Genomic DNA, 13,041 nt, shown 5'->3' on the forward strand with positions numbered 1-13,041 from the left:
ATATCTTTACAGTCTGTATGAATTAAAAAATTTTTAGTGGCTTGCCTCTCTGGTCCATGAAGTACTAGTTATGTGTGTGACAGAAGCAAGAAGCCTTCACATTAAGAAGTCAGGAAAACAGGATGAATGATAAATGCTACACAGGGAGCACTGATTGTCTAAAGCAGTGCTGATTCAATTTGGGATACGAAAGAGTATGTCCAGGGGTGCCTGAGTAGCTCAGTGGGTTAAGCCTCTGCCTTCGGCTCAGGTCATGATCCCGGGGTCCTGGGATGGAGCCCCACATTGGGCTCTCTGCTCAGCAGGGAGCCTGCTTCTCCTCTTTCTCTGCCTGCTTGTGATCTCTGTCAAATAAATAAATAAAATCTTAAAAAAAAAAAAAAGAGTATGTCCGGCCTTACTATATATACTGAAAATGAAATGACAAATGGAACTCCAGTACTGTACATGTGGAATTACAGCAGGAGCAAAGAGCAAAATGAAACTTCTTGCTTCAATTACTCTCTTTTCAGACCAATTCTGCATATAGCCTTGGTGGAACAATGACACACAGCTTATTAGCCTCTTCAAATATAAAAATCTATAAACCTCAGTTTGATCCATATGTGGATCAAATTGTTGTTGTTCAATATCTAATATACAAAATTTAATATAATAGGGGCGCCTGGGTGGCTCAGTGAGTTAAAGCCTCTGCCTTCGGCTCAGGTCATGATCTCAGGGTCCTGGGATCGAGCTCCGCCATCGGGCTCTCTGCTCAGCGGGGAGCCTGCTTCCTCCTCTTTCTCTCTCTGCCTGCCTCTCTGCCTACTTGTGCTCTCTCTCTGTCAAATAAATAAATAAAATCTTTAAAAAAAATTTAATATAATAAGATTTAACTTTAATAAGACACCAACTACATTCCTTTTATTTTATTTATTTATTTTTAAACATTTTTCAAAACAAAAAATCTTTAAATTTTCTTAGGGGCAACTTTATTAAACTCAAAAGTTTTACTACTAGGGCACCTGGGTGGCTCAGTGGGTTAAAGCCTCTGCCTTCAGCTCAGGTCATGATCTCAGGGTCCTGGGATGGAGCCCTGCATCAGGGTCTCTGCTCAGCAGGGAGCCTGCTTCCCTTCCTCTCTCTCTCTGCCTGTCTCTCTGCCTACTTGTGATCTCTGTCAAATAAATAAAATATAAAAAAAGAAGTTTTACTACTTAAGTTTGGGAAAAAGATAATGTTTCCTTTTAAGCTGAAATATAACCTTAGTTCATACCTTGAAGCAGGAAGCTCTATAAAGGAGCTGAACAACATGCCCAATGCTAGTTTTAGAGGCCTGAGGAAACCGCGGCTCCAACCTTTGCACCACAAAGAGAACCAAGACTTTCCTTGACAGAGCAGAACCATCTTCCAAGGCCAGGAGAACCAGCTTTAGAGCTTCCTCCTGCATTGCTAGGGAAAGTTAGGCAAAACCAAAATTTATCATGTATAAAGATAAGATAAATTTATTTATTAGAAGGGCAATATTTAACAATTTCTGCAGGTACCACCCCATGGGCAACACAACACTGTAATACATAGTCACAGTTACATTTTCTAACCATTTGGGGGCATTTTATATTATACTCTGCATATTTTATTTAAGAAAGCAGATAAAAAAAATTTCTATCAAATTGAAAACTTTTGACACTGAGAAATGTTTTACATGCTCTAAAATACTGACATGGAATTACCCAAGCCATGACTGTCAAGTGGAATATTTCTTGGTAATAACAGAATGTTAGAAAAACTAGTGTTTGTATATCACACTTATAGTTCTTAACACCATACTTTCAGAATTATTAGTAGAGTAAATATCAAACTTTCATCACATACCCGGTCCAAGGAACTGGCAGCCCCTAGCCCTGACTGCTGCCCAAAGATTAGAGGAGAGTTGCTGAGGATTCTGGTGCTGAAGAATGAGCTCTGTAACTGTTCGTTCACCTAAAGATCGGGCTGCTCTCATAGCACGAATCCTGCCTTCTTCTTCCACTAGTTGGCAGTGGACCAGAGTCACCAGCTTCCTCTGCATTGGGCGACTCAGAACACTCTGAGTAGTGCTATTCAGACCCACTCCTTTAAGAGAGTAAAAAGTTATTTCTAGGTTTACAATGCAATTTTAAGAGTCCAGAAAAACTTCCTCTGATGGGCTAACTGACTTATGCATACATGAATAGTTCCCAGTTCTACTGTAATGTTTAAAATAAATAATAGATAAAATTACATAAAGCCTAGTTTGCATTTTAAAAGTATACAAAAGCTATTATCTCACGTAAATATAACACTCATTACAACATTAAATATATCATTATTCATCATAACCACGGAGGGAAAAGGGGAAAAGGCCAGATATTAAGACTCAAATCTTGAGGTCATAACAGTTCTGGCATTTTACTTCGTAATGGTTAATTTTACCTTCCTAATGAAATAACAAGCCATAATGGCAAGGCAGTAAGAGCAACTTCCAATTTTATTTCATTCCCTATGGCATACCATATAAAACTGAATAGAAGAAGGCAGACAATCCAGAGTTGTCAAATGATGGACAGCTCTTCTGAAACCACAATCACTTATATTTGCAACTCATTCAAATGTTTCCAACATCACATAAACTCTGAAGTCACCTATTTAATGTGATTTGTAATGATATTATTTAGTGTTTGTGGATTTGATTTACAATAAATAAGTTAATTTCATTAGCATTCACTTACAGCCCACAATTTTTTTTAAAGATTTATTTATGGGGAGTCTGGGTGGCTCAGTCAGTTAAGTATCTGCCTTCAGTTCAGGTCACGATCCCACGGTAATGGGATCCAGCACCGTGTTGGGCTCCTTGCCCATCAGGGAGCCGGCTTCTCCCTGTCCTCTCCGCTTGTACTCTCTCCTGCTATTTCTGTCACTCTCTCAAATAAATAAATAAAATCTTTAAAATACATAAATAAACAAACAAATAAATAAGTAAAATAAAAGATTTACTTTAGAGAGGAGGGGGAGGGACAGAGGGAGAGTGAAACTCAAGAAAACTCTGAGCTGAGCACAGAGTTTGGCATGGGGCTCAATCTCATGACCTTGAGATCATGACCTGAGCTGAAACCGAGAGGCAGACACTTAACTGACTGCATCCTCCAGGCACCCCTACAATTTTTATGATAATAAAAACATCTTTAATGAACATGTTTAGCATGGATGGCTGCATCCGATTTACCTCTAGCACTGCTGAGTGGTTTCAGGTACAATGCTAATTCTTCTACACATTTCTTGGCTTCCTCATAATGCTTTGTATCTTCAACCCCACTACACAAAGTAATGGGTTGCTGCTCAGGGACCTTCAGAAGAAATGGTCTGTATGAGTACTCATTGTTTTGAGTATATTTTATGCACTGCTACTCTGTGGTAACATCAAAGCGCCTACTAAATTTATTGAATTCTTCCAAAGGCCTTTTCTATGCTAATACACAAAATTCAATGCACTGTTTTGGTTTTGTAATAGCTTTACTGAAATATAATTTGTACACCATATAAGCCACCCATTTAAGATATACAATTCAATGGTTTTTAGTATATTCAGAACTGTGCAACCATAACCACAATTTTAGAACATTTTCATCATCCCTCCAAAGAAGACCATACTCTTTTGTCTCCCCTCTCATATTTCCTCCCAACTCCCCACCAACCTTAGGAAAACAATGATCTATTTTCTGTCTCTATGGAGTTGCCTACTTTGGACATTACACATTAACAGAAATCAAAGAACCATATATAGTTACTTCCAAAGTGGTTACACTATCTTTTATTCTCACCAGCAATCAATGAGTTCTGTCGCTGCACAGCCTCACCAGCACTTGGCATTGTGTTCTGGATTTTAGCTATTCTAATTGGTATGTAGCATAATCTTGTTATCTTAATTTGCAATTCCTTAATGACAAATGATATTGAGCAACTTTCCATTGTTCATTTACCATCTGCATATCCTCTTTGATGAGGTATTTATTCAGATCTTTCCCCATTTTAACATTATGTCCTTTTTATTACTGAGTTGTAAAGTCTTTTATTTATTTATTTATTTATTTATTTATTTATTTATTACATACGAAGTTGCAGGGGAATTAGCACATCTGAATCTGAAAAAAAAAAGGTTATAGACTTACAAGGCTAAGCTGCAAGCAGGGAGCAGAAGGGAGAAAAACTTTAGTTGCTATTAGTTTTTATTCCAAACTGCATCAGATCATTAGAAACCAATAGTTTGTAAAGGACTTAGTGCATAACTTTAAGAGTCTTTTATATATCCTAGACACGACTTTCAGATATATGAGTTACAATTATTTTCTCCCATTCTGAGAGTTGGGTCTTTCCCTGATGGTCCTTTGAAGCACAATTCAATTTACCCTTTTATCCCTTGTGTTTTTCATGTCCTATCTTAAAAACAAAAACAAACAAAAAAAACCCACCCACTGCCTACTCCAAGATCATTAAGATTTATGAGTTCTGCGGTTTTAGCTTTTACATTTAGCCTTTGGTTCACTCTGAATTCGTTTTTGTATTTGGTGTGAGGCAGGGGTCCAAATTCATTCTTTTGCATTTGGATATCCAGTTTTCCCAGCACCATTTGCTGGAAAAACTGTCCTTTTCTCACTGAATGGTCTCGGAAACGTCAAAAATCATTTCATATGGGTTTATTTCTGGGATCTGTTCTATTCCACTGAACTAAATGTATGTGTTTATACCAATATCACACTGTCTTGATCACTGTAGCTTTGCGGTTTCAAAATGTGGAGCCTGAATCCTCCAACTTTGTCTTTTTTCAAGATTGTTTTAACTATTTGTGGTCCCTTCTGATGCCATATGAGTTTTAGGATTGCCTTTTTGTTGTTGTTTCTGCAAAAAGGAAAACCATCATTGGGGGTTTGATAGAGCTGGCATTGAATTTGTAGATGGTTTTGGGTAGTACTATGATCTTAACAATATTAATTCTGCCAATCCATAAACAATGTCTTTCTATTTATTTATGTCTTCTTTTAAATTTCTTTCAGCAACGTTTTGTAGCTTTTCACTGCACAAGTCTTTCTCCCCCTTTGCTGAATTTATTCCTAAGTATTTTATTATCTGATGCTAGTGTAAGTGGATTCAATTTCTCAATTTCCTTTTGGATTGTTCATTGCTAGTGTATAAAAATACAACTAATGTGTTGACTTTGTATCCTGCAACTTTGCCTAATTCATTTATGAACTCTAACAGCTTTCTAATGGAAATCTTTAGAGTTAAAATAGTGACTACTATATATTGAAATGCCCTGTCTTTGTTCCTCAAAATGTTAATAATAGAACCACCCTATGATCCAGCAATTGCACTATTAGTTATTTACCCACACGACATAAGAATACAGATTCGAAGGGATACATACACCCCCATGTTTTACAGCAGCACTATCAACAATAGCCAAACTATGAAGAGAGCCCAAATGTCCATCGACTGATGAACGGATAAAGAAGACGTGGTGTATATCTACAATGGAATAATACTCAGCCATCAAAAAGAATGAGATCTTGTTTGCAATATGGATGGAGCTAGAACATATTATGCTAAGAGAAATAAATCAGGCAGAGAAAAATACCATATGATCTCACTCATATGTAGAATTTAAGAAAGAACACAAATGAACAAATGAGCACACAGAAAGGGGGAAAAGAAAAAAGGAAAGAGGGAAACAAACCATAAGAGACTCTTAATGATAGAGAACAAACTGAGGGCAGACAGAGGGACATGGGTTGGAGATGGGCTAGATGGGTGATGGACATTAAGCAGGGTACTTGTTATGAGCAGTGAGTGTTGTAAACAAGTGATGAATCACTGAATTCTACTCCAGAAACCAGTATTGTACTGTATGTTAACCACCTAAAATTAAAAAAATAATAATAAATAAAATGCCCCATCCTCAAATATAAACATTAGTTGTTTCAGTTAAGATATAACAAGGTCTTACTCATTTTGTAGAAAGAGTTAGTTCCTCTTGAGACAATTTTATGGAAAAAAAAAAAAGCAAGCCTTGGTTATTTGCTATTAAAATAGTATATTTTTAAAATTATTACTCTTAATAAGTCTATTTTTTAAATGTTTCCGAACTATCGTATGGGATTTTCAAAATAAAAAGTAATGATTATAAAATGAAAAATTAAGTGCAAGAAGCAAAAGGACCTATTGCACTTCCCCTTTTGACAAATATTTTGTAGTGTTGTTGGTGACATCACAAGAGAGGTTTATAGATAAGTCTTCCTTCTGAACAAGTTATTCTAGAACTGCTCTCTTCATCTCCAACATACATAATATCAACCTTTCGTACATTTTAGCAGCTGATCTAGCAAGACTGATCTAGAGAAGATCAATGCGGCCAGATCCAAAGTTCTAGTATATTTATTTAAAAAATGATTTTTGGTAAATATATGGCATTTCAGACTCACATTCTGCACATTTAGTAAAGGATTACTTCAATAAATCATATCTAGCTTTCAACAACCCATCTCCCTTGGCTTTGTGAAATCTTCTGAAGATACTACTGATCCTTCAATTTGAGAATAAGGACATTAAATTTTAGAGTATTACCATCAGAACTGCTAGACTAACTTTAACATTTAGATATCTAGGAATATTTGCTTCTACTCTAGAAATATGGTTCCCAATATACTCTAGAGTTCTTGTCACCGTCTTCATCTTTCATTTCAGCTAGTGTCTACTATGGACAACTGTCTGAAGTAGCTTCACTTTTCCTATTAAGTAAAATGCAATGGTTTTATGAGTAGTATTTTCCTCAATATTAAGAGGTCTCTGTGACTTATCCTCTTAGGTCTCTCTAGTGATCTGAACAGCTGAAACTGCTGAGAAAGGCTGACCACCAGATTAAGTGACTGTTCTGTGCTATGACCGAGGAACACTGCACTCCCACGATGTATCTCCCAATACACTGAAATAAAGGATTTGCACAGTACCGATGGAATTTTCTGTCTTTTTAGGTAGAAGGCAAGGTTGTCCAATTTTAATTCAATTTTCCCTTAGGAGAAAAACACTCAGAAATTGAACAGTAAGTGACCCATCTCACCTGAGCACCCACCAGCTGCAGCAATGCTGAGTTCACGGGGAGGAGCTCAATGTCTGTATTGATAGTGGTCTGGTCAAATGGGCAAGCCTTGCGGTGGAGTTTATTCAGGCACATCTTGCAGACAGTATGGCCACAACCCAAACTGATGGGCTTTCGAATTGTTTCATCGAAAGTCTGAGTGCAAATTGGGCAGGAGAGGAAATCCGTCCACTGTGGAGCTTGTACAGGCATTGTTACTGGAGTTACAATTCACTAACACACACACACACAGAGAAAATAATCTAAAGCAAAGATTCCACTGGAATCAAAATCTTTGAAAAAAGTTTTTTTTTTTTTTTTAAATATCTTCTGTAGATACAGTCAGCACATAGTGTGAAATATAACCTGGAAAACAAAAAAGAGAGAGAGAGAAATCAGTGTGTCTTCCTTTTCAATTAAACCATGCATTCACTCTACTACCTACAACATTTTAAACCACACTGTTATCACTATAGTACATTGTTTTGCACTTCTATAGAATCAGAGCCATAACAAAACATCTAGTTTTATCCCCTCACTGTAGAGATGGGGAATGGACCCCAGGAAGAAAATTACTTGCTCAAGGAAACAAATGAAGTTAGTAATAAAGTTAGATCCAGTATCTACATCTCTGAAGTTTACTGAAGTCTATAATTATACAGAAGAATTAGCCTTTTTTTCCTTTTTTAAAGATTTTATTTACTTGTCAGAGAGAGAAAGTGAGAGTGTGAGCACAAGCAGAGAGAGCAGCAGGCAGAGGGAGAAGCAGGCTCCCTGCTGAGGAGGGAGCCCGAAGTGGGACTCCATCAAAGGACCCCAGGATCAGGACCTGAGCGAAAGGCAACCGTTTAACTGACTGAGCCACTGAGACGTCCTAGAATTAGCCTTTTTAAGGTGGTTAATAATACTATTTCTTGATGTGAACGCCAATTACATCTATCTGTTCAGCTGTGAAAATTTATCAAGCTGTACACTGATGATATGTACACTTCTGTACATGTTACACCTCAATAAAGAGTTTTAAAAAATTGGCATAAAGCAAAAACCACCTTAAAATATTTTATCATCAAATTGGGTATGGGTAGGGTGCCTGGGTGGCTCAGTTGGTTGGGCATCTGCCTTCAGCTCAGGTCATGATCTTAAGAGTCCTGGGATTGAGGCCCCAATCAGGTTCCCTGCTTGGTGGGGAGCCTACTTCTCCCTCTCCTCCCTGCTCTTGCTTTCTCTAGCTATCTCTGTCTCTCTCTCAAATAAATAAATAAAATCTTAAGGAAAAAAAAAAGGTCTTTAAATAAAAAGTCTATGGGCTTTTTTAGTTTGTTTTTAAGGGTCTTAAATATTGTTAAGAATTTTATTTACAGAGAGTTAGTTATCTTTAAGCCCCTGGTATAGCCTTTATTTATTGCTATTGTGTGTTGTACTGAACAACTGCATAGTTAAAATTATTTACTTCAAAAGATTTTTTAAATTCTCAAATTTATGAATGTAAGAACAACTGTAATTCAAATTATAATCAAATTCCATTGCCTAGCCTCTGTTTTTGGCAGAGGATAACAGCCAAATCACAAAATTTATCATCTGTGTCTAATCGAAATTCTTTATATAAAATTCAACCTAAAAGTTATATATTAAACAATACCTACTACACTTACTCTAAATGTCGTTTCTAAAAATAAGAACTGATGCACAGAACAATAAAGTAATAGTATTACAAGGTTCTCCAAGATTTGATTTTGCCTGAGAGACTGCTTACAAAGATGGAAAAAATTATTTAAGCTGTAATTAACTAGGAAGGTAAATCATCTAGATACCTTATTCTTTGAGCATTCTATTTAATTCTTGTCTTACTGAAATAATTCAACCTTAAATGCAAGGCCATTACTGGTGAGAGAGCAGTTTTCATTCATTCAGCAAACATTTACTAAGCACTACTATGTGCCAGACTGAATTACTGGGGAAACAGTGAAACAGCACCGTCAGAATACCTGCCTTCTAAGTAATACTAGTTTTGTTTGGGTTTCTGCAAAGTGTGCTATAAGACAAATGGATTTTACCAAGTTAATTTCATGTTCAGGATATAAAATTAAAGTTATCTGCATGTGTGTTAAAATGGCCCCTGTAATAACAAGAATGAGTAAATAAAGAAACTGCTCACATTTTGATTTCTATAATGTTTTAAAGACAAATACTTCTAATAAAACAGATTTAATCAAATAGATTGAGTAGCTACAGTTATGTTTATATTAAATTATTACTATTTAATAAACTGAAACTCTCATCTGGAATGGTAAAAAATAGAGCAGTATCTAACTACTCTATATGACTGCACTCAAATGCTACATTTGTGTATGGGGTTAGAGAATGCTCCAAAATAAAAAAAGGAGTAAAGTTTTAGAAGACATAATACCCAGAAAAAAGAAGTAGGTATTAGTCAAAAAACTGCTTGCTGAACCTGATTAAATCAATAAAGTATCACCCACATGAACTTTTCTATAGATTAGTATAGCAATTTATATTAATGCCTGTGAAGAATCTGATCTTGTGTTAATCTCTGCAAAGTAATTTAATGGTTCCTTCCTTTTTATTAGTATAGCCTTGCAAACAACTTAAAATTTGTTAACCATTAAGTAAAGATAACAAAACACAGCACTTTATTCTCTCAAACACTGTAACTATACAAACCCCAAAGGGCATAAAATGTAAATATTTTATTGTACGTCAGTACAATTTTTACCATTACACAGCTATGTGCCACATTCTATGCTAAATGCCTTGCATACAGACCACTTATAAAAGGTAGATAATTACTGTTATTCCATTTTACAGATTTGAGAAATGGAGGTTTAGAGAGGTTGAGTAAGATAAAAAGAAAGAGCTAAAATACTAAACCCAGATATTCTCGCACAAAACCCAAACTCTTAGCCATATCAGCATTCACAAATTAAAGGTTAAATATAAGTAAGGAAGAACTATATGTGACTTCATTCAAAAACCAATGTCACAAAGCTGTGCTAATAGCTACTGACCTCACAGCAATTCTGCTAACCTTACTGCCCAATCTAATGGTCAGGTCACTGTTCTAATCTTATTTGTCTTCTCAGTAAGATATGAAACAGATGGCTACTAACTTCCTGCTTCTTGAAAGTGTCAATGAAACACATTCCTCTCATCCCTTCCAACTTGCTGTGTTTTTGATCTCTTAAAACTCCTAAATGTTGGAATCATCAGATCTCTACTTTGAGTTTCCTTTTCTCATCATTCTTCAGCTAAAATCCTAAAACAGCTTTCTGTAAGATTTAGAATAAACTCTGGATTTCTTATACTGGTTTACAAAACCCTAACTGATATGACTTATAATTCTACTTCAACTTCGTTTTCTAACACTTATCCCACACCTCCCTAATACTGTCCAGCTATTCAAGGAAAGCTTGTTCCCACCTTAATATAACAACATGAGGTATTCTCTCTAATCTTTGAATTGGAAACCATTTACTTCGATGCCATCAAAAATGTCAGGTGTTCCTTGACCACTTAAAACTCTAAATCACTTTTTAACCCATCACTATATTTAAATTCTCTATAAAACATTTCCATCATCTGTAAGCATTTTCTTTCTTATACTTTATTTTTATTTTTTTAAAGATTTTATTTATTTATTTGACAGAGATCACAAGTAGGCAGAGAGGCAGGCAAAAAGAGAAAGGCGGAAGCAAGCTCCCTGCTAAGCAGAGAGCCCAATGTGGGGCTTGATTCCAGGACCCCGGGATCATGATCTGAGCTGAAGGCAGAGGCTTTAAGCCACTGAGCCACCCAGGAGCCCCTCTTTCTTATATTTTAATCTGCTTACTTAATATCCATCTTCTATAAGAATACAGATTCTACAAGAGCTAAGACCTTAATGTGTCTTGTTCACTATAAAAGCTATAGCTCGGGGCGCCTGGGTGGCTCAGCAGGTTAAAGCCTCTGCCTTTGGCTCAGGTCATGATCCCAGGGTCCTGGGATCGAGCCCCGCATCGGGCTCTCTGCTCACTAGAGGGCCTGCTTCCTCCTCTCTCTCTGCCTGCCTCTCTGCCTACTTGTGCTCTCTGTCAAATAAATAAATAAATAAATAAAATCTTAAAAAAAAAAAAAAAGCTATAGCTCCTTACTACAATTTAGGCACACTAAAAATTTTGTGTGTAATTTTAGAGAGTTCACAGACCTGTGGAAATCTACTCAGAAATCTCTAAGGTACTTAAAAACTCTAAATTAAGAAATTCTAATCTACATTCTTCCTTAATGAGTCTTAAAAAATTATAAATAAATATTTGAGATTTATTATATGTCAGACACTGCAATATGGAAACAGGTAAAAAAAACATGGTCAACATCAGTTTTACAGACTTGAAAACTCATGGCTCTCCTATATGAACTTAGATCTATGCTGCCATAAAAAATTTTCCAAATCGGGGCGCCTGGGTGGCTCAGTGGGTTAAGCCTCTGCCTTCGGCTCAGGTCATGATCCCAGGGTCCTGGGATCGAGCCCCACATCGGGCTCTCTGCTCAGCAGGGAGCCTGCTTCCCCCTCTCTCTCTGCCTGTTCCTCTGCCTACTTGTCATCTCTGTCTGTCAAATAAATAAATAAAATCTTAAAAAAAAATTTTCCAAATCATTCTGTTGTAACAAGAATTCAAAATTTTATCAGTAAAAGAGACCTCAGAGATCATCTGGTTCTAGCCTAGTTTTTCAAGATGATTTACTAACATTTACTTCTGCCCCTATCAAAAGCAAATATTATTAAGCTTTTTCAAACACCTCTTTTCATTTAATCTTTAAAACCCAAAGAACGGGATGCCTGGGTGTGTCTGTCAGTTAAGCCTCTGCCTTTGGCTCAGGCTCAGGTCATGATCCCTGGGTCCTGGGATGGAGTCCTGCATTGGGCTCCTTGCTCAGCAGGGAGCCTCCTTCTCCCTCTATTGGCAGCTCTCCACTGCACACCCACTGTGCTCTCTCTCTCTGACAAATAAATAAAATCTTCAAAAATAAAGAAATAAAACCCAAAGAACTTGGGATCATTTTTCTTCTTTTTGCAGAGAAATTAAAATAACATTAAAAAAAAAATTCAAAGAACTCTGTCCAAGGTCACACAGGTAGTAACTGGCAAAGTCAAGAAGACACAGCCACCTCGGGTCAGTACTTAACACTAAAGCCTACATGCACTTTCCACCACACCAATCTGACACAGAGAAGACCAAAAGGCATGACAAGTAAAACAGTTACAAAGTCATGAAGCTTGATAATGGCAGAGCTAGGACTGGAAACCAAGTTTCCCAACTCCTAGTTCTAGTGTCCCCTGTACCCCACCAGACTGCCTTGCATATAAACCTATATCACCAAACAGCTGATTTTTTAAAATATTCTTGCATATGAAAACCACAAGGACAATATTTGGCTTAGATCAAAGCATCCATTAATCTTGGAAATGATATGTAAAACTGTTTATATACACATGCTCATTCTTCTGGGAATAAGATCCCTGACTTTTATAAGTTTCTCAAAGGTTTTACTTGGGGAGGAAGAGAGGGGGAAGGTTACTAAGTATCACTGACTCAGACATATGGAAATAAAGTAATGGTGAAAACATAATAATATAAAAAAATAATAATAATTTATATGAAAATATATCTCCTCTATATTTGCACCACAATCTCAGACTAACTTGTAAATTTTTTAAAAAGTGATGTTCATGTGCATCAAACATTTTTTTTACATGGTTACACTGAAATGTCTCCCTCTCACCCCTATTTCCCATCCCACTAGTCCTCATTTCCATGCCACCTCCACAGATAAACCACTGCTATTATTCTCTTTCAGTTTCTTTATTCATCTAGCTCAAATACACATTATTAACTGGAAAAAAAGCATTTAAATGAAGT

The 13,041-nt window shown here is 36.4% G+C and overlaps 1 protein-coding gene across 7 annotated transcripts in view; it reads right to left on the reverse strand.

Annotated features, from left to right (window-relative positions):
* Positions 1-13,041, reverse strand: part of RC3H1 (ring finger and CCCH-type domains 1) — a 74,538-nt gene that overhangs the window by 31,384 nt on the left and 30,113 nt on the right. For 5 of the 7 annotated variants that reach the window (XM_032838816.1, XM_032838819.1, XM_032838817.1 and 2 more), the window contains exons 2-5: positions 7,109-7,492; positions 3,224-3,344; positions 1,855-2,094; positions 1,256-1,431 (exon numbers count right to left, since the gene is read on the reverse strand). In XM_032838816.1, coding sequence (XP_032694707.1) covers positions 1,256-1,431; positions 1,855-2,094; positions 3,224-3,344; positions 7,109-7,339 — 768 coding nt within the window. In that variant the 5' untranslated portion in view covers positions 7,340-7,492. Of the gene's footprint in view, positions 1-1,255; positions 1,432-1,854; positions 2,095-3,223; positions 3,345-7,108; positions 7,493-13,041 lie in introns of those variants that run through there. The other 2 variants (XM_032838820.1, XM_032838822.1) reach the window with 2 other exon arrangements.

Source organism: Lontra canadensis, unplaced genomic scaffold, assembly GCF_010015895.1.
Source record: "Lontra canadensis isolate GAN:19392208 unplaced genomic scaffold, GSC_riverotter_1.0 scaffold106, whole genome shotgun sequence".
NCBI classification, from domain to species: domain Eukaryota; kingdom Metazoa; phylum Chordata; class Mammalia; order Carnivora; family Mustelidae; genus Lontra; species Lontra canadensis.